Raw genomic sequence first — 21498 nt, 5'->3', positions numbered from 1 at the left:
TAGCTACTTTTATTTTTTTTTTAAAAGATGTCACACTGAGCAGGGAGCAAACTTGCTTTCTGCTGCTCTGGGGGCCAGGACATGGATCAATGGATTCAAATTGCAGAAAAGAGATTCTTCCTGATAGCAAGAGCTGTACTGCAGTGGCATATGCTGCCTCGCAGGGTGTTTAGTGGAGCCTCCTTCTCCTAGTCAGTCATTCTGGGAGGCCATTCCAAGCACAGGAGCTGCCAGAGGCAGCTGAGAGGAGTTGTTTTAGAAAGCTTGTAGATATGGATGTGTTATGATGTAAGAGCTGAATCACAAAAGGAACCCACAAGTGTTTGGGAAGTCTAGACAAAGGAACCTATGCTGAATTCAAATGGGGGTCTCATAATCAGATTTATAATAGCTGTGGCAGCCAAGTGTTGAACAGCAATGAGGGAACAAAGTTGAGATGACAATAGATCAGAAGGAAAATGGCTGTAGTGCTAATATTTTGTAAACTGACACTTTTGTCAAGTGCAAATTGACAAAATAAAAGAGTTCATTATTCAGGGCAGGCAAATCACAATTACAGCAGGACAGCAGTGTCATTGCCTTGGTCTTATCACATGATGTCATTCCCTTTCTGTGGTCTCCTGCTGGAAGACCATTACAAAGTGTTTCTTTTACAAAAAGAGGTCATTAACTGATTATGTTTAGAAAAGGAACACTTTCTAGGCTGTTTCCCACCAGGAGAGTGGTGCAAAAGGAGTGACATCAAAGACATTGTTATCCTGCTGTAATTGCGATTGCCTGCCTCATGTGATAAAAGTCTAAGACATAACTGAGTGAGTCAACTCATTCCATGTTTCAAACAAAAACAGAAAACAGTGTTTTTCAAATTGGAACACAATTGGCTTAATAAGCAAATGATTTGGCATAACTAGGTTATGAATAAGGTCATAGATTGTATAACAGGTGTCTTTTTCTCTTGATGCTTTGTGTACAAAACATAATTTACAGTTCAGACAACAGCAGCAATCCATTATCAACAGTGATGTAACATCGCTCCTGCTTGGCACAAATACTTTAAAAGACTAAGGCACTGAAACTGCAAGCTGCTTTGAAGCTGAACGGTTTAGTTCTGGTTTATTTGTATTCCCCAGCCACAACATCTCTCGTTTGCTCTTTCTCTCTCTGTCTTAAAAAACAAGCAACCACACAGCATCCTGCAGAAACGCTTGATGGAGACAAACATGTCCAAACTGCGCCATGGCCGAGGGACAAGCTCTCCGAAGAATGACCTCCCAGCCCAGACAAATAAACTGAATCAAATGAAACTGGATTGCCCCAAGAAAACAGAGCAAGATGATCTCATCTTAGTATGTTGCCAGGTATGAAAGTATGAAGAGTTACAAGGACTTGGACTATCACAGTTAATAGCTGATGGACTGCATTTCCTTGGTGGGATTTATACGTTATGTAGCCTTCAGGCATTTGGATGCCTGGAGGTCTCTGACCAGTAAAGCTGCAAGCCATTCTCTACACTAGGTTTTATTTCCCATATTGCATCATGGCTGTACAGTTTCCCCAGGAACACATTCATTTGTAAGGAGATTTCATTAAGCTATGAGACTGGAATCTTATTGAAACTTTACATTGGTGTAACTTGGGGACCTACTTTGTATGACATTGCATATCAACCTTTCCTCCTTCCACAAGAGATATACATAGCAGTGCCAAGGCTGATGTTCAGTGCCTGAGCATGACTCCAATCCAAATAAGCATGTACATGTCTTGGGCGTGTGTTTGTCAGGAGGAAACCTTCCATGTTGCCATAGGAATGTAAGCCTCCATCTTTCTCTATCAGTCTAGACTCCATGTATCTGCACTGGCAGAATTCCTCACTCTGCGAGATTAAAAGAGCTCAGCCCACACATTTCAAGAAACTACTGGTCCATGAAGAAATTTCCCCTCTGCTAGAAAAGGTGTATTAGATAATAATTTGTGTTGTGAAAGGCTTTCATGGCTGGAATCACTGGGTTGCTGTAAGTTTTTCAGACTGTAGGTGTGAATGATAGGTGGCCAACCTTCACGCCTGCCTCCAACAGACAAGAGTTCTTTTTCCCGCCCTGGACATTCCACAGATATATAAACCCCATTTTCCTGGTTTCCAACAGACCTCACAGCAACTGAGGATGCCTGCCATAGATGCAGGTGAAACATAAGGGGAGAATGCTTCTGGAACATGGCCATGCAGCCCAAAAAACTTACAGCAACCCAGATAGTAGATCAAGATAATGCTTGTTCCTAGAATTCTGTCCTACAATGTAAATAAAAATTTCAAGCATTTACTCACCTTCAGTTGATTCTTTTAAGTGCTCTGTGTGCTTTGCCCAACAGTGTGCTGGGAAAGAACTGCAAGTTGTGGTTGACACAGGATGCCAGCGCAATATCATATCATCTGCCTGTCTGGAAAGATTAGGGTAAGTGGAACTTTTTCTGGGCTGCTTTCTGCTGATTTTTTAAAAATCAGTTGAAAAATTCCCAAATATTGATGTCTGTTTCTTCAAAACTAATCCCATGCCCTCCAACCCTTGTGATTTGCAGGGACAGTCTTGATTACCATAATTCCTTCTGGCCTCACTCTTCAGCTGCTTTTAAACTGTCCCAGTTTCTCCCTTCTTTTCTCACTTTCCATTTTTATCCTCATGTTTCTTCTGTGGCTGCAGCCAATGAGTCCCCTTTCACACTGCTGAATATAATCCCACATTATCTGTTTTGAACTGGAATATATGGCAGTGTGGACTCTAATAACTAAGTTCAAAGCAGATATTGTGGGATTTTCTGCCTTGATATTCTGGGATATAGGGCTGTGTGGAGGGGGGGGGGGCTGAGCTCAAAGTTCAAAAGCAGTTTGCATTCAGTTAATTCAGCATGGGGCAGAAGAGAGGAGAGGATGGAATTTTGCCCTTCCCAAACAAAAACAAATTGCTACAGCTTATTCTATCTTGCTGTGTTTTTCCTCAGTGATAATATTTGCCATCTTGACCACTCTGATATTGTTAAGCCATATTTGTCCCACTTTCATCTGTGAAGTAATCTAGAGTCTCACTTTTGTGTGGCATTCAGGAATTGCCCTGTAGAACTGAGGAACCACTCCAGATTGTGAGTCAACAAAGTATTTGCTATAAAAATAAAGAAAAATATAATAAAAGCAAGTATTGTGCAGTAAACCACAAGGTTCTTGTCTGTAGTAATTGAGAGCTAGATAAGACTCTGCAACTACTGGATTTGTTAACCTTGCCACATAAGGGGAGCCAGAGGCGGCCCTAGGTAATTTTCAACGGTAAGCAAACAGTATTTTGGCACCCCCCCCCCCCCCAGCCAATCATTGATATATATTTTCTGTTCGTCGTGGGAGTTCTGAGTGCCATATTTGGTTCAATTCCATCATTGGTGGAGTTCAGAATGCTTTTTGATTGTAGGTGAACTATACATCCCAGTAACTACACTTGCCGCACTTGCTCCTTTGCCTGGCCCGCTTTGGGTCCGGAGGCATGCCTGAAGTGCGTGTGCACCAAAAGTCACCTCTTCTCCTGACTTTCTCCTCAGCCATTGGGACCGAGAGAGAGAGAGAGAGAGAGAGAGAGAGAGAGAGAGGTGGCGATGCCCACCCTTCCTGAAGGTAGGCACAAAAACAAAGGAGGGAGCGGAGATGGGAGATACCTCCAGCCGGAGGGGCTCTCTCTCTCTCTCTCTCTCTCTCTTGGTCCCAATGGCTGAAGAGAAAGTCAGGAGAAGAGGTGACTTTTGGTGCGCACGCTGGGATCTTCAGACACGCCTCCGGTCCCGAAGCGGGCCCGGTGCTGCGGCTCCGCCCCTTGGCCCACCCGCAGATTGGGGAGAGGAGAGGAGGCGGGTGGAGCGCCGGGGGATCGGGAAAGGGATCAAACGCAGAGAACGATTGAGCGCCGGCTCTGCTCGCGCAGCCGGTGGCCGGGTGGAGCAGGAACGAGAGGGGCTAGGCGAGGCTCAAGGGCCCGGCCCCTTTGGGGAGAGAAAAGAAAGAAAGCCAAGTCTCCCCCCCGGACTGCTAGGACTGTTGTGAGCTGAGGGGGTGCTCCTCAAGTGGCGGTCGCAGGGCATTTACAGAGGCGCCTCTGCGCCCCTAGCAAAAAAAAGTGTTCTGCGATCGCTTACTTCGCGTAATGGACGAGCCGACCATGAGGGGAGCCCTCCTGGATGTCACCAAAAGCCTGTCCAATATTTTTTTTGCATGGTGACCAACTCATTGGACTTGAAAACCCACATCTCTATTTGATTTTGGCAATTAACAACAAAAACAATGTCCACCCAGCACCATTCTCACCAGCATGACTATGGCTGGAACCTGTTAACATGTTTCTGAATCTGGATCGGTTTACCTTCCTTTAATAGCTTGAAGACAGGTCGACATTTCACAGGTCATGCTCCCTCCAGGACACAGTGTGCTTGTTGAATATCTGCCTGCAGCAAAGTGTCTAAAAGAAGTGAACTGGAACAGGCAAAATGGAGACAACTCAATTCAGAAAGTAATTTTCATTCAGCAGAAAACAGATACAGTTTATAGGCTTCAAATACAAAGTAATCCCAATATTGGCTTCTGGCATGTACCGTTAGGATTCCTACCCAAAAGGTTGGAGAGCATCTTCTAGTCTGAACAGACAGCCTGGTGCTGCCCAGATATTTTGGACTCCAAAAACCCAAAGTCCCAATCAGTAGAGCTAATTGTCAGGAATAATGGGAGATGTAATTCTGTGCATGAAGGCTGCCTACTATGTGAATGGAAATAATAATACAGCTTCCTAGGTTTACCTCCTTCTCATTGGCCATTCTTGTTATGCCTTTTACGATGGGGAAATATCAACAGGTATAAAAGATGATTTCTCTGCTTTGAACATATTTACCTACTGATATTTGCTCACTGGCTACTATAAATGGCATAAAAGCAGGCCAAACCACTTTTGCTGTTATCAGTTAACTATTCCATCTCAGATGTAAAGACTACTACTATATTTGCAGTTTTGAAGTGTTCTAGATCTAGCAGATGAGTAACCTCTGCTTAATGCTTGTGGTATAACATTAGTAACCCATGACAGCTTCTGTTCCTACCACAAAATTCTGTGGCTTTTGGACTAGATTACTGTGCATGCGGTCTGACTTTGATATCCATGGAGTACATTTAATTTTCCTGAGTTTTTCAAAATTATCAAATAAATCCTTCCTTCTGTGTACCAAAGCAGATGGGTGGAATATAAAACATAATATTAACTTGTGTTTTTAGCTGCTTGATAGAACTTCAGGGACATAGGTGGTTCCCAAACAACCTATCAAACTCAGTGCAGGGGAATTTAGAGAGATGTATATTTATTTCATTTTATTTGATAAGCCCCAGCTAATGCTGGCTCTGCTGTCCAACTGGAAAGTTGCTCAGATTAAATGTTCAATGTGTTAGCTGCTAAAATTAGATGCCAGTTTGGTCGAAGATTGCAAAAGTGATGATAGATGTCTTCACGAATTATTTATACCTGCTAGATTGTATTTCACCTTTCTTTCCCTTTGCAGTCTTGTCTAATTTTTCCCATTGTTGTGGCTGTTGGCGTGATCAATTTGATGAAATATTTCATTTTATGTTTCATCAATAGACTCAAAGTACTCTCTCGGTACAGGAGCATCTCTGGCCTTGAAATTTCAAGGCCAAACCTGAGAGCTAAAGATGCATGGCCTCCAAAATTTCACAGATGAAGGCAACATCAGAGTACAGTCAAGATGTCAAATATTATTAATGAAGAAGAACACACAAGTTAGGAGAGACTGCAGCAGCTTGCTTTTGCCTGAAGGGCAAGATTCCCCTCCTCTCCCCCTGAAGAATTAACAGAGCACAAAGCTCTACTTTGAAACCCTTTCCCCACATTTCCTTAGTTTGTTCTAAATTATTTCCCAAGCACTGGTTTTAATAAATAGGAGCTGTAGTTCCACCAGATATTTTCTCCAGGCAATAATTAATTTGCTAGGCTCATTGACATCAGTTCCAGTGTCAGTGTCAACAAATATTTGAGAAAAAGGCAGATGATGAACAACTAGCAACGTACCCATATTAATGCATCTCTGTTTGGAAGCCAATGCTATTAAACCTTATTATAGAATTATAGAACTGTAGAATCACAGAGTTGGAACAAACCATATGTGTCATCTAGTCCAATCCCCTGCCATGCAGAAAAAGCACCATCAAAGCACCCCTGACAGATGGCAATCCAGCCTCTGTTTAACGGTTCGAAAAGACTAACAACAAAGAATGTTTCCAGACAGGGGTTAAACCTGTGCCGAAGTGGGTTTAAAAAAAAATCCACCCTACCCCCCAAAAAACTCTGGGCTTTCCTGGGTGGGGTCTCTAGATGCCATTATCAGGATGGCATCCAACGACCCTTAAACCCCCCCAAAACTTACTGGGCTGCCATTACGGCGGTCCTTCTGTTTTGCTGGTACATAGAAAAGATGCACCATGAGACAGGAAAACAGGGGTGGGTTTGGGGTATGATTTTGCTCCCCCCCCCCTCCCTTAGTTTCCTGGTTCATCATTTCTACAATGTTTAGAGTGGACTCTGCAGAAGATGCTTCAGCTGTACTTCATAAAAAGGAAAATCAGAATGTTTAAGCAAGTTTTGCAAATGCTGATTTGTTATCAGCAAATGTTTGTTATTTATACTTATTTTATATACTATCTACTCAGAATCATGTAAATCTTTCTGGAATAGAAATTTTTTAAAAAGCCCTGCTCTATAGACAGCTCTATTCCATTTCTCTGAACTGCCTGAGTTGCAAGAGCCTCAGGGAAGGGTGTTTTCTCAGCTCCAATACATTGGAGGAGGCAGGACAGTAATTGCTCCCTGCCTGTGAAACTCTCTACCACTTGGGAGTGTGCTGCTGCCCCCTCCCCAGCTGTTTCCCTTTTTCCTAGCAGGTAAAGAGCTTTTTATTTAACCAATGCATTTGGTGAGTACATGCCTCTGTATAAAAGTCTTTAATGAGGTGTAACTGCTGCATATTTATTGTTCTGGGCATGTTTTTATAAATTTATATTGTTTGAGAACTTTTTTTCTGAGGTTTTAATTTGTTACATGGTACTATCTGGAAGAAAGGCAGGACAATAATAAATCAATACACAGAGTGACCAGTAGAGCTCCTAGATTTCAGGGCACCAAAATCAATACCTTTTTTCTTTCCCTTCCATCTGAATGCAGGTGGTTGTGAAATTACAAATCTCCCTGCCTATTTTAAGATTTAAGAGGCTGTATCAATAAACTGCTTTACTTACTTTAGAAAAATGGGAAAAGTGCATATTGCTGCTTTGGGCAGGTATCTTGGAAAATAGAGAACGTCCTGCCTATTTGTTGGTGAGCAGACAGCCTAACAGCAGCTGTAGTAGAACCACCAGCATTAGATAAAGAAGATTGCTTAGGAAAACATATGAACGGACACAAGCAAGCTGTGAAACCTATGGCTTTGTAGATATGGTGCAATTTTGGATATATATATATTTTTGCAGCACTGTTTCAACTGTTGACAGTTCTTGTACAACTCTGCAGATTTGCTTAATGTAGGACCATGGGACAAGTTGTGATCTCTGAATGTTTGGACATATGGGGGGCCGCGTATGGCTTAAATAAGGTAGACAATTGTAGTAGCAGCAAGAAGAAAACAACAAAGGGTGGATGGCAAGAACCCAGATATCATCAGGTGACAACCGAGCAAGGGACAGGCTAGTACCGTCCCACTAAAACTGACGCTGCACATGGCCACATGCAGCTTCCTTCCTTAGAAGAGATTGAATTAGATCGGGAAATGAGAAGCAGCAGTCATAGTACTGATATGGAGTAAGCAAGCCTGTATGCCTGAAGAGGAGAAAAAACAGTTTCAAAACTAATCCAAAGAAGGCTCCAGTGTAGATTGATCTACTCTGTCTGCGTGTGTCTTTCTGTGGCTTGTCCTGCATTCATATATCCACCACTCCCGGTTCAACATTTTCTGGTATATATCTAAAGCAGCTGCTTGGTGATATTCTACCAGCCCATTTGTATCTGCAGATCACAGGTTTGCTTTGTCTTCTACTGAGAGGTATTTAAAGATGGCTACCACATCCCCTCTCCATCTTCTCTTCTCCAAGCTAAGCATACCCAGCATACTAAGCATATCCCTGATTCATTCCTTATAGGACTCGGGTTCTAAACCTTTTACTCCTCTTGGAGTAGTTTTTACTCTTACAGTACAGATGGGAGGTCTTGAGCTCCAGAACATCTGATTCTGAAATCTAATTTGTGTTAGGATGGAAGATGAATGTTTCTCAGAGAGAGGGGAAAGAGAAGGAACATTGAGTCTGGGACTTACCATATGGTGGCCAAGCCTTTGCTCATGTATTTCAGCTGGAAGTGTTTTCCTATCCACCACAAAAACACAGACCAACCTTCTGTGCCAATGCAGGGAGGAATACATAAGCTTGCTCAACTAGCTCTTCCTTGACAGTGTGATAATTGAAACCCACATCTGTGTTTGCCCTTTCAATTTAAAAGGTAGATATTTCAGTCTTTGTGTTGTGATTGTTTCCATAGAGAATAAGCATTTGATCTCTCGGTCTCTTAAAAGAAGTTCATAGAAAGTTAAAGATTAAAAATCTACAATTACTGGTAAAATTTCAAAACTAAGAATTGATACCTTAGTTTTTCCACTTGCTTTGACCAGGGGTGCTTCCATACATGACTTTTTTGCTACTAGTGATAAAATATGGTAACTTTTGGGAGCCCCCGGTGGTGCAATGGGTTAAACCACTGAGCTACTAAGCTTGTTAACCGAAAGGTCTCAGGTTCAAATCTGGGGAGCAGCGTGAGCTTCCACTTTCAGCCCCAGCTTCTGTCAATCTAGCAATTCGAAAACATGCAAATGTGAGTAGATCAATAGGTACCACTCTGGCGGGAAGGTAATGGCGCTCCATGCAGTCATATCGGCTACATGACCTTGGTGGTGTCTACGGATAACACCAGCTCTTTGGCTTGGAAATGGAGATGAGCACCACACCCCAGAGTCGGACACGACTGGACTTAATGTCAGGGGAAAACCTTTACCTTTTATGGTGACCTTTGAATGCCATAGGATTTTCTGATGCAAGGAATACTCAGGTGGTTTTGCCCATCCCTTCCTCTGACATATAGCCTGTGGCATCTGGTCTTCATTGGCAATCTCTCATCCAAGGCCTAACCATGGCTGACCTTGCTAATGCGAAAACATTTTTGTTTCTGTGCTGTTGTACTGAACACAGGATAGTGCTGTTGTCTCAGCTGCTTTGTATTTAGTCCTGATAAATTCATTCAGGTTTGATTGCATGTCTCTCCCTCCATAGTTATTTACACTATGTAACACAAGTTTTGTTCTTGGATCATAAATATTATTTCCTAATTGGTTCTATCATAAAAACATGGGAAAAGTTTATGAAATTGCAAAAACTTTGTTTCTGTGGGACATTCTGCATTCTCCTTCCATTTTCCCCAGCATAATTGTCTTCTCTAAGTTTTCCTTTATCAGGTTTACTTTGTAATAATGAAGGGCTACATAGGTGGAAGTCAAAGCTTGTCACTTTCATTTTCTCTATATATGAGGGTCTTGTACACACAAAGTCCTTACTACCAAAAATCTAAACCCATGTACCTCAAAACTGAAACTCTGTAGACATCATTTAAATGACTACATTCAGCTCAATATTGCTTTCAGCCACCACCAAAGCAAACATTGACAGGTGCTGTAGGTTATGGGCATTTTGTCTTTTTCTCAGGAAAATCGGTCTCAGGCATTTGCTCCAGCCATTTCTTGTCCCCATATCTTAGGGGGTATTTACTTAATTTTGATCTCCTCCTTTGAACTAGGAATATACAGTGTACTGCATTTAAATGAACCACTTGAAAAAAGCCAGAAGATAAAAGCAAGAGAAGATGAGTTCATTGAGACAAAAGGCTTTTGCCCCAAATCCTGTAGCTGACAAAAACTGGTACAAGCTCTCATTATGCTAGTGTGTCTTCTTGCTGGATATTGCAGCAGGAGGGATACAGTATCTCTTTATACAACTCCCTGGCCCCACTTTGAAGTCTCTTGGCACACTCCCAATACCAATTGGAAGTGGAACCATCTGGCTGTAGTCACGCATCTTAGAAAAGCGAACAGCTGGAAGGGTGACATCTGTTTCTTTTTCTAGGCTGCTTGACTGCAACCACCTGGGAGCTCTCTGCCCTGCCGCCAGATAGAAGAAGGCACTGAGTGCCTTCCAGCTGGGATTACATGGCCAACAGCAGTGCAAGCCCAATGGTGGCATCCTGCCATAGATTTCTGCCCTGCTGGCCATGCTGCAGGATTGCGGCCTTTTTTTCTTGTCTTTTGCTTGACTGCATAACATCGCTAAAATTTAGGAGAAGAGACCCTTCAGAGAAAAGCATCATATTGCCTTTAGCATTGGTTCATCCTTATGCCGACCATGATTCAGTCATGGATGACTCAGCCTGCAAAGGAGAGCCGTGGGAAGGAGACACAAAAGAACAAGAGTTCTCATGGAGCGGGAAAGGAACTATTACTTTCAGACAAATTGTTTTTTTTTTTAAGGATATAATTTCTGTGCCAGAACACAATGAGGACAGCGCTGAAGGTAATGAGCAGAGAATAAAAAAAAAGCTTCAGGGAATTGTGACTGCTTTCAGAAATACTGTATTTTTGAAAAAACCAGTGGACTGTAAGAAATACATGGCAAATGGCTAAGCATGGTGGGAACAAAATGAAAATAAAAGAAGTTATATAACAGCTTAGTACTGTGACATCAAAACCATTAAAAAACTAATCTAATTAAATGGGGAAAGACAACATTTATGCTACCAATGCACCAATTAAGATAATTGGATAGATATATTTTTGCCTTTCTGGTGTTTAAATGTTTGTCTTTGCTATTGTTATAGCCCCATATCCAACCCATTACACCATGTTTAGTTCTTAAAGGTGTAGCTAGGCCATGCCATCTACAAGACCACAAACACAACAGAATGTGCTTCTCTGTTTTAAAGACGGGTTGAGTATGTCTGGTCTTCCAGATGTTGGACTACATGTTTCCCCTCAGTCCTACCCAGGTGAGGGGGGATAGAGCTGCTGTATTGTCGAAGGCTTTCATTGCCAGAATCACTAGGTTGTTGTAAGTTTTTCTGGATGTATGGCCATGTTCCGGAAGCATTCTCTCCTGATATTTCACCTGCATCTATGGCAGGCATCCTCAGAGGTTGTGAGGTGCTCTTCAATAACAGCTTGTGGTGTATATGTTCCCAATCTCTGTTATGAGATATACTAAGCTAATTCTAGCCGGTACACCTTTTTCCATCCTTATGTGCTAATCTATACTTGCTGAGATTTCCTGTTCTGCATAACTATTAAAAGCTATAAGAGCTCAACTCTCAGTGCTGCTAGGGCAATACCCAAAGTATAGGAAGTGCCCCTAGAATTTGCCTATTTCTCAAAATTAGCAGAAACCCAGATATCCAAAATGGAAAACCCATCTTTGAGTTATGTAAGGAAAGCAAGGAATCCCAGAACCTAGAAATTTTACTTGTTTGGACTACAGTTTCTAGAATCCCAAAAGTGGGTCCAGAGTTATCATACTTACTACCTGTAGAGATTGGATCCTCTAAGAGAGCTGTCTGATCTCTCTTAAAAGACACTATGGGTGTACTCTAGGGGTGTTTCTACACTATGCAGTTCGACATCACTTTATTTGATTCAATGCTACTGTTATTGAAGCACTGGACCCCAAAAAGGACCCACACCTGAAGAATGCCAAGGCATGGAGCACATGAGTGACCTTTCCCCTATAAACCCAGTTCCAGATGACCTTCAACATGAGACTACCAAGTTGCATAAAGCACATGCATGTACAGGGCAAATCTGATAATCTCCTTCAGGTAAGAGACATAATCATGCCACATTAGCTCTGTGTATTTAACAATGGATCTAGTGCTAAAGGTCATGGAAGTTGCCTGGCCACACCCTCTTCCTGGGAACCCATTCAAATCATGCCAACATCCTTGCCACTCATTATTTAACCAGCCAAGGCCCATAGTCCTACTCCGGGCAGACAGGAACAAATCTATTAGCACCCATTAACTCAAAACCTTTCATGCAACCATGAGAGACGGGCCAAAAAAACATCCACAAAACTTAAAACTGAGCAACTGAGCAAGGACAATTTATTAAAGTTCCTACCAGACCTGAGAGCCAATCAGCAGCAGCGACAGATGGCGTGTCTCATGCAAGCAGCATGTGGATTATTGCTGGTTCAGGGTGGGACAAATCTGTGCTCTAAGCGGTCTTTTGTTTTGAACTGCTACCAGACTCCCATAAATGCTTCTGTATGTTTTCATTGTCTCATGTCAGTTCTTGAGAACTCAGACTCTGCTTGGCATCCATTTTGGCTGAAGTGAATAAAGCCTCTGATCCTTTGCCTTCAACTCCTCTTTGTCACATTTGATCTTTGGAGCTAGACATTGTGGTTCTTGCAGTAGCTGAAGTCCCTCAACACTAAGGAATCATGGGAATTGTAGTTTTACAAGGACTTTAGCCTTCTTCGGCAATTAGTACTAGAGGCGTTCTAAATTACAGCTCCCATGATTCCATAGCATTTAGCCATAGCGGTTAAAGTGGTGTCCAACTGCATAATTTCTTCAGTATAGCTGCATCCTAAGAAAAAGTAAATTTAAGAGAATGAACGAGAAATCTCACTTGCAGAGGGTATTCAGGTAACAATAGTATCTGTTGAAAGAAAACCATGAGCTCTCCTTAACAGCATCCCAGATTTGTTATTCAATATGTCAGCCTTCTTTAAACTGGTGCTTTCCAGATGTTTTGGACTACAGATCCCATTGCTTCCAGCCAAAATAGTAATTAGAGTTTTAATGTGCAATACATCTGGAATGCAGTAGTTTGAGAAAGGCTGGTATGAAGCATGTAGAAGAAGAGGTCAGCAACTAACAAGATTTATAACTGTAACTTGACAGACTAATAGAACACTGTGTATTAACAAATGATACAAATCATGCCAGTTTTTAATATCTCACTAATTTGTTCTTGTTTCCCATGTGACTGGTACAATCTGTCACAGAACAACCCCCCCCCCACATTCCTACATGTTTGCCCTTTCTTTCTTTCTTTCTTTCTTTCTTTCTTTCTTTCTCTCTCTCTCTCTCTCTCTCTCTCCCCCCCCCCCCCCCGCTTTCTTTCTTTCTCTCCTCCCTCCCTCCTTTCATCTTTCTTTCTTTCTTTCTTTCTTTCTTTCTTTCTTTCTTTCTTTCTTTCTTTTGGTAAGTAAAGTAATGGGTAACCCCTTCTGAATATTCATTGATAGGGTTACCTTAAGGTCTCCATTGGTCTCAATAAATAAATACTAGTTAGTTGATATTTAATGACATCATTAGGGGTTCCTGCTTGTGATAATTAACCTTGTAACATCACCAAGGACGCCTTGTGACATCTCAGGAGGATGATAATCCCTGAGTTTTAGATTTCTGTCCTGAAATCCCGATGCCTGGGATAGTCCTCTCCTGGCAACCTTAAGTAAAGTTTCTTACCTTCAGGTGTCCACTTTTATTTTACATTGTCTAGCAATGGCTGCAGGCAGGAATATTTCTGTTTTGTTGTGCATTCATAGCACTTGGGCCAGGGCTGAGGAACATGTACTCACCTAGTGGTTTTTGGACTCTACTTCCCATTTGTTGAAGTCCATCTACTCAGTGTGTGAGGAATGATGGGAAATGCAATGCAGCAGTGCCTTGAGGTTCTCCACCTCTGACGAAACTAAAGAGAAGAAAACAATAGAATGTTTGGGTATTTATAGATGGAAAATATTTTGCATTTACCAATGACTATCTTCATCATATCAGATGCTAATGAAATCACCGCTCCAATGTTGTTACCATAATAAAATAAGAAAATGCCTGATGTAAACACAGTGACTGGTTTTCCCTCGTGTGCAGGCTAAAGGAGCATATGAAATCCTACAAGCCTGAGTGTGAGAAGATGTCATCACCACTTAATATGAAAGTGATTGGCTACATAGAGCATCTCTCTCTTACCCTGGGCACTCTCCTTGTGGATTGTTCTGCGATTGTGGCTGGTAAGTGCTTATGCAAGCCACATACTATTATTTATTTATTTATTTATTTCGTATACTTCTACCCCGCCCTTACCAACCCCCGAGGGGGGACTCAGGGCGGCTTACAAAGTGGCACAATTTGGTGCCTACACAAATACAATAACATATAAAAACAGCAATTAATGGTTAACAATTAAAACAATTAAAACAACAATATATCTCACAGTCGATAGCCAATCTCAAGCACAGTGTTCACCAACTCAGAGTCCATACTTCGTTCCACATTGTCTATTCCTATCCGTCGGCACCGTCCTTTATTCATCTGCCACATTGCCCAAATGCCTGGTCCCACATCCATGTTTTTAATTTCTTTCTGAAGGAAAGGAGGGATGTTGCTGATCTAATTTCTCCGGGGAGTGAATTCCATAGGTGAGGAGCCACCACTGAGAAGGCCCTGCTCCTCGTCCCCACCAATCTCACTTGTGACAGAGGTGGGGCCGAGAGCAGGGCCTCCCCAGAGGATCTCAGACTCCGAGGTGGGACGTAAAGGGAGATCCATTCAGACAGATACTCTGGGCCGGAACCGTATAGGGTTTTGTAGGTCAAAACCAGCACTTTGAATTGTGCTTGGAACTGGATTGGCAGCCAGTGGAGCTGACACAACAGGGGGGTGGTATGCTCCCTGTATGATGCTCCGGTGAGCAATCTGGCTGCCTCCCACTGGACTAATTGAAGTTTCCGAAAAGTCTTCAAAGGCAACCCCACGTAGAGTGCATTGCAGTAATCTATCCGGGATGTAACAAGAGTGTGGACCACCGTGGCCAGATCAGACTTCCCAAGGTACGGGCGCAGCTGGTGCACAAGTTTTAATTGTGCAAAAGCTCTCCCGGCCACCGCTGAGACCTGGGGTTCCAGGCTCAGCAATGAGTCCGGGATTACTCCCAAGCTGTGAACCTGCGTCTTTAGGGGGAGTGTAACCCCGTCTAACACAGGCTGTAACCCTATACCCTGTTTGGCCTTACGACTGACCAATAGGACCTCTGTCTTGTCTGGATTCAGTTTCAATTTGTTAGCTCTCATCCAGTCCGACACAGCAGCCAAGCACCGGTTCAAGGTCTGGATGGTCTCCTTGGTGACAGGTGAGAAGGAGTGACAGATTTGGACATCATCTGCATAGAGATAACATCTCATTCCAAAACTCCGAATGATCTCCCCCCAGCGGCTTCATGTAGATGTTAAATAACATCAGGAACAAGATTGAACCCTGTGGGACTCCACACTGCAACGGTTGTGGGGCCAAACAGGTGTCACCCAATAACACCTTTTGGGACCGTCCCTCAAGAAAGGACCGGAGCCACTGCAGAGCCGTGCCCCCGAGCCCCATGTCCATGAGGCGCCCCAGAAGGATACTGTGATCAACGGTATCGAAGGCCACTGAGAGGTCCAGCAGAACTAACAGGGACACACTCCCCCTGTCCAGCTCCTGGCGAAGATCATCTACTAAGGCGACCAAGGCTGTCTCAGTTCCATGTCCCAGCCTAAAGCCAGACTGTGCCGGATCTAGATAATCAGTGTCTACCAGAAATCCCTGGAGTTGTGTTGCCACCACACGTTCCATGACTTTGCCCAAATAGGGGAGATTGGAAACTGGCCGATAGTTGTCTAATTGAGTGGGATCCAGTGATGGTTTCTTCAACAGCGGTTTTATGATAGCTTGTTTTAAGTTTGCTGGAAACTTTCCCTCCCGTAAGGAGGCATTAACCACCACCTTCACCCACTCTGCCAAACCCCCTCTGGCTTCTTTTATCAGCCAGGATGGGCAGGGGTCTAGGATGCATGTGGTGGGTCGCACCTCTCCAAGGATCCTGTCCACATCCTCAAGCTGAACCAATTGAAATGAATCCAACAAAACCGGACAAGCAGATGCTCTCGTTACATCCCCAGAGACCGCCGTTAATATGGCATCAAAACCCGACCGAATCCGCGCAATTTTATCCGCGAAGAATCGAGCAAATGCTTCACAGTGAGCTACCGTGTTATCAGGGGCCTCGCTTTTCGGCGGATTTAATAGACCCCTGACAACTCGGAAAAGCTCAGCTGGACGATTCTTTGCAGATGCAATGTTTGCACTATCATGGCCAGACTATATGGACACCATTACGGGACCAACCCCTCAAGTTGAATTGGAAGGAAAATGATTAAATTTGGACCAGGAAGTGAGCAACATCATTTCTGTTTTTTTATTATCAGCTGATGAGAGGGGAGTTCTTAGAATCACAGATTCACAGTTGGAAGAGACCCCAAGGGCCATGTAGTCCAATCCCTGGACAATTTTCTAAGAAATTTAGGCACAGAAGAAGGGAAGATATTGTAGTTTGCAATGGTTTTGAACATGGGACCTGAAAAACTACACATAATGTTTTAAGAAGTTTGGGTCTTTGCAGGGCTTCAGGAACCACACTTGGGCTCCCCATGGACTACATGTGGCCACACTTAGTCCAGCTGTGCCATGAACAAAACCACTGTGACAGCTGCCACTTGGAACTAATAAATGGATTTGGGATCAAGGCTAAAGATAAAAACGTCGATTCCAGCTGCTCGGGGTTAAGAGGGCATCTTTCTTGCTCAGGAGATCCCTCGTAGTCTGAGGGTGATGGCTTTCCAAGTGTAATGTCTTGGAGGACTTGCTTCCCAACCAGATGTAATAAGGATGTAAATGCTGACTGGGGCATTCTGGGAATTAGAGTCTTAAATTCATGTTTACAGGCAATGTTGGGCTTTCTGAATAATTTTTCATTGTTGTCACAGAGGATCATGAGAAAAACTTTTCCCTGGGGCTACAGACCCTGAAGTCTTTGAAGGTAACCTTTTCTCTACCTTTCACTTCATCTTTAGTATCTTTTCCCATTTTCTCAAAATGATTTTAATCTCTCTCTGATTACTTTTCTTATATGTCCACTGATTCCTCTTTTAGTGTGTGATAAACATGGAAAAGCATCATTTGGTCCTGGGGAAGACAACTAGGGAAGAAATCCCTTTTGCCTTTAACACCTCTGCACAAGAAGAGAAGTGAGTTTTGCATTGATATTTAGGATTGAGTCATGCAGTCAATGAATTGGCATGATCAGGATGGAAGACACGTTAGTCCTAGCTGGGGTTGACACATAATGGCGGGACTGCATGGTGTGTTTTGTGCGGTATGTTTAATTTACACCATCAACAAGTTACCAGGAGGAGTTCAACCCATTGGATCCATTTCCCATTTGACCTAAGCCAAAGCCCATCACATAGTCAATGGGTATATTTCTCAGTGGACTGACTGTTTCTGAATCTCTTGGTGAGTTTACACTTACCTGTGTTCTGTAATTGCTTGGCATTCTTTTCTAAGAAAAAAAGAGATAGTGGCTGGCATTATGTTGGTTAGCTCCAATTAAAGCCATCCATTCAATCAGTTGTTGAATAGTTTATGTGCAAACTCAATTGCTTCAGATTCTGAGCTGTATCATCCAGATTAGTCTAGTACAGTCATCTCTGTCAACAGCAAATCAGTCAGACAGACTGGGAAAGGATATGGGTTGTTGTCACTGGTGCATTCAAGAGTGTATGTGGGTTGGATATATTGTGCGCATGTGTGTGTAGTCAGTCATATGGGCATGTCTTTGTTCTAACATCAAAAGATCAGGGCTAGCCTAGGACATGCATAAAATCCCAGATCTTATTCCCTTTTGAGAGACTGTTTATTCCTCTTATTGCAGCACTTCTGAAGCTTGAAGAGGTGACATCGCTGGCTTTGGAGGGAGAGAAAAAAAATGATGTGGTTGAAACTGGAATTGGCTGTACTGATTATCCTCCCCTGCTAGACTCTGGCTGGATTGTAGCAAAAATGAAAGCACAGGCGTTCTTAAGGAGCTTAGGAGAGCTTCAAATCTTCTGTTGCCATGCCAGGGATCTGGACAATGGACTTGTATGTACATGTCCAATCCCCTCTTCAAAATGGTGTGGTTTCTATGGCCATTTAAGTACCTGTATGATAATGCATATTTTCCAGAATCTACAGATCATCTCTTTGATTATGAATGGGGTATTGAAATTGTGAAACTGAGATGAAAGGACAATTTTGTAACTTCCTCTTTGGGCCAATTGTATTTAGACACAAGAGAGACTTTGGGAATCAGATTTTTAGAATGTATTTTTTCACTGGGAAGTAAGGAAAAACTCGACATGTCAGGCAGCATACACTGACCAATGTGTGATGAAATGACATTCATTTAACAAATACACTGTGGGAGGGGAAAGGATAGGACCCCCCCCCCACATGCCCACATAAGGTTTGCAGGTGGCATAATTGAGTATTTATTTATTGCTCATAATAATATAGGTTTGATCCAAAAGTTTCCCTTGAGTGGATTTCCATTCACAGGAATGTTCTACTATAGGAGGAAGATGAATGGTCAGTTTTCACTGATTTGTCCTGCTGCTCTCTGAAAAGCTCCTCCATGAAGATGTCGAGAGACGGAGCTGTTGAGAGGTGCAGGGAGAAAGGAAAATCAGCAAAGACCACTTTCTCATTTTTCTGTCTAACACAGTGGTTCTCAACCTTCCTAATACCATGACCCCTTAATACAGTTCCTCATGTTGTGGTGACCTCCAACCATAAAATTATTTTTGTTGCTGCTTTATAACTGTAATTTTGCTACTGTTATGAATCATAATGCAAATATCTGATATGCAGGATGTAATTTCATTCACTGGACCAAGTTTGGCACAAATACCCAATACCCCCAAATTTGAATACTGGTGGGGTTGGGGTGGGGGGAGGATTGTTGATTTCATCATTTGGGAGTTGTAGTTGCTGGGATTTATAGTTCACCTACCATCAAAGAGCATTCTGAACCCAACCAATGATGGATTTGAACCAAACTTGGCACACAGAACTTCCATGGCTAACAGGTTGAGAAACACTGGTCTAACAGGAATTTCTCTTGAATCTTAGGCACATTCTACACTGCCTTAAAAATCCAGATTATTTGCTTTGAACCAGATCATATGGCAATGGTAATCCAATTCAAATCAGATAATATGGATTTTAGATTCAAAGCAGTGTAGATGAGGCCTTAGTCCCTTATACGAAATGGAGATCTTCTGTTCACAGAAGGATAGCTCTGAATCCAACCCATCGTATTTTTCAAATGTGCCTGGATCTTTCTTTGCCATCATTAAATTCAGTTTGGAACTGTCAAATATACAGCTTACCCAAATAATCAGAGTTAATTAGATTTTTAACAAATGTATTCATTCTCTGAAAACAAAATACAGGATGTAAAATAATATTAGAGTCTTCCTGTTCCAGGGCACTCACTTTATCTGTGGGTCATATAAAAATCCACAATTTTGGCCCCAAAACCTACTCTTGAGTTGTACACAAGGACAACCTATCCTCAAATATCTATGGTATATACATTTTAACAATTTAATACACAGGTCTAGGATTTCAGTTGTATATTATGTATTTTATAAGCAGCAAATTCACACACAAAAATAAATTATAATATGAACGTTCTGGGACTGGTTCTTTAGCTTGTATATGATTTCCAGGTTTCCTGGTAGTACGAAATATGTTTGAACATAAAAAGGGAGATGAAAAAACAAAGCAACGAAGGGTATATAATATACACAGTTGGAAACAGTGACTTCATGACTTCATCTTCAGTTTTTCTAAACAGTTGCTTGTCCAGTCATATTTCTTTTTAGATCCATCCTCACTAGTGACGTATATTCCCAGGAAAAATAGGAATAATTGCACAATGTGCATCCACCAATCACCTTCCTGTTCATGTTGGGGAATTAAAATTCATCACCACACTGCCTTCATATCTCTAGCTTCCCAGGCAGATTCTCCACTCTCCAGGACACTGGATGTTGAGCCAAGAAAGATGCTATTTCCTCTCTGCTCCAGGGCCCCAATATAACTGATTTGATTGTCTTTGCCAGCTACTGTTTTATGAGTCATGGGTTGCTGCTGCTCTGACTGGATGCTCTGGCGTTATTTGCTAGGGCTGATAACCTTGGGGTCAATTCCCTGCCCTGTAACTCTGAGCAGTGTTTTATATCATTTTCTTGAGCTTTTCCTTGCCAGACATAGTCCATCTTCTGGAAAGTATTTATCTGCATGGTACTTTTTGAAGTATCAAAAGTATAAGCTTTTTGTGAGTTTTTCGCCAAGTGTGTCACAAGTCATTGTCAGATTGCTTCAGCAACCTATTCAGGTAGGTAGTTTTGCTACAAATGCAGTCTGAAATGAGCTGAAATACAGGTGAAATTGATAATTCATTGTGCTCAAATATGCATATTTCCTATTTGACTCATTTTCATAACTTGGCAAGATGGTAACCTGCCTGTTGCTTGCACACTCATCAATTCTGTACAGAGGCAGCAAATATATATTGAATAATGAGCTTGGACACGCAAATACAGTCATCCCCCCCCCCCCCCGAAAACACGAGGAACTATTTTGTAGATAGTCTTGCCTCTCCCCATTTACTCCCAGTTCAGAATAGCTTCTGCCTATAGCACAGCCCAGGCTTTTACACCAACCTCCAACAGCCTTGCACTCCCTGGCTTTACAGTAAACATCACAGATGTGCTTCAAATTACAATGTTAAATGAACTGGTTTTTTTCTGGAAAGGAGCTTTTGTCGATCTGAGTCTGTGTGCATGCATGCAGAAGAACATATGCACTCTGAATATCATACTAACAGGATGCAATATTTTAGATATAATGCATCACTTATATATTTATCTAGTAGAATTTGTACTGAATATTAGCTTAGAGCTGGAAGAACTGTCATTAAAGCCAAAGGAAGGAAGTACTAGAACCAATTTCAGAAAACTGCTGAACCAAAGCCTTTGGAGCAGTGCCAGTTGGTGTAATTTGTTCTGACCAGTTATTTTATACAGTGAACATAAAAACATGCAATGAATACAACAGAATTTGCAGACCAGTATCTCTGTATTTTCATACTTGATGGTTTGGCTTTTTGCATTGGCTACTATATTGCTTACACACCTGCTGTATTAATGTTTGGAGTTATTACCCCGAGTATTATCACCCTCCTTAATATTTCTGGTAAATATATTTTTTAAAAAGCGCAAAGCAAAACTTCTCTGTGTTTACAAGATTAACTGCACTGTGTGTATACCTGCCAACATGTTGTAGAAAATAGAATATATTTGTTTAAGCAAATATGCCACTAATGTGGTATTTGGCTAATTTATTATCAGAGTGTTTATTACTGTGATGACTATGAAAATAAAATATCTGGCTAAACATA

At 42.1% G+C, this 21498-nt stretch overlaps 1 protein-coding gene across 1 annotated transcript in view; it reads left to right on the top strand.

Moving 5' to 3' along the window:
- Positions 1-21498, top strand: part of NRIP3 (nuclear receptor interacting protein 3) — a 37204-nt gene extending 15706 nt beyond the window's left edge. Inside the window, exons 2-7 of the mRNA XM_060767172.2 lie at positions 1179-1358; positions 2368-2450; positions 14049-14188; positions 16976-17028; positions 17142-17236; positions 17923-21498. Of these exons, the coding sequence (XP_060623155.1) occupies positions 1179-1358; positions 2368-2450; positions 14049-14188; positions 16976-17028; positions 17142-17236; positions 17923-17938 (567 nt within the window). The 3' untranslated portion in view covers positions 17939-21498. The remainder of the gene's footprint in view (positions 1-1178; positions 1359-2367; positions 2451-14048; positions 14189-16975; positions 17029-17141; positions 17237-17922) is intronic.

This window comes from Anolis sagrei, chromosome 1, assembly GCF_037176765.1.
Source record: "Anolis sagrei isolate rAnoSag1 chromosome 1, rAnoSag1.mat, whole genome shotgun sequence".
Lineage (NCBI taxonomy): Eukaryota > Metazoa > Chordata > Lepidosauria > Squamata > Dactyloidae > Anolis > Anolis sagrei.
Note: the sequence above shows the minus strand (reverse complement) of the source record. Positions and strands in the feature narration are given on the sequence as shown.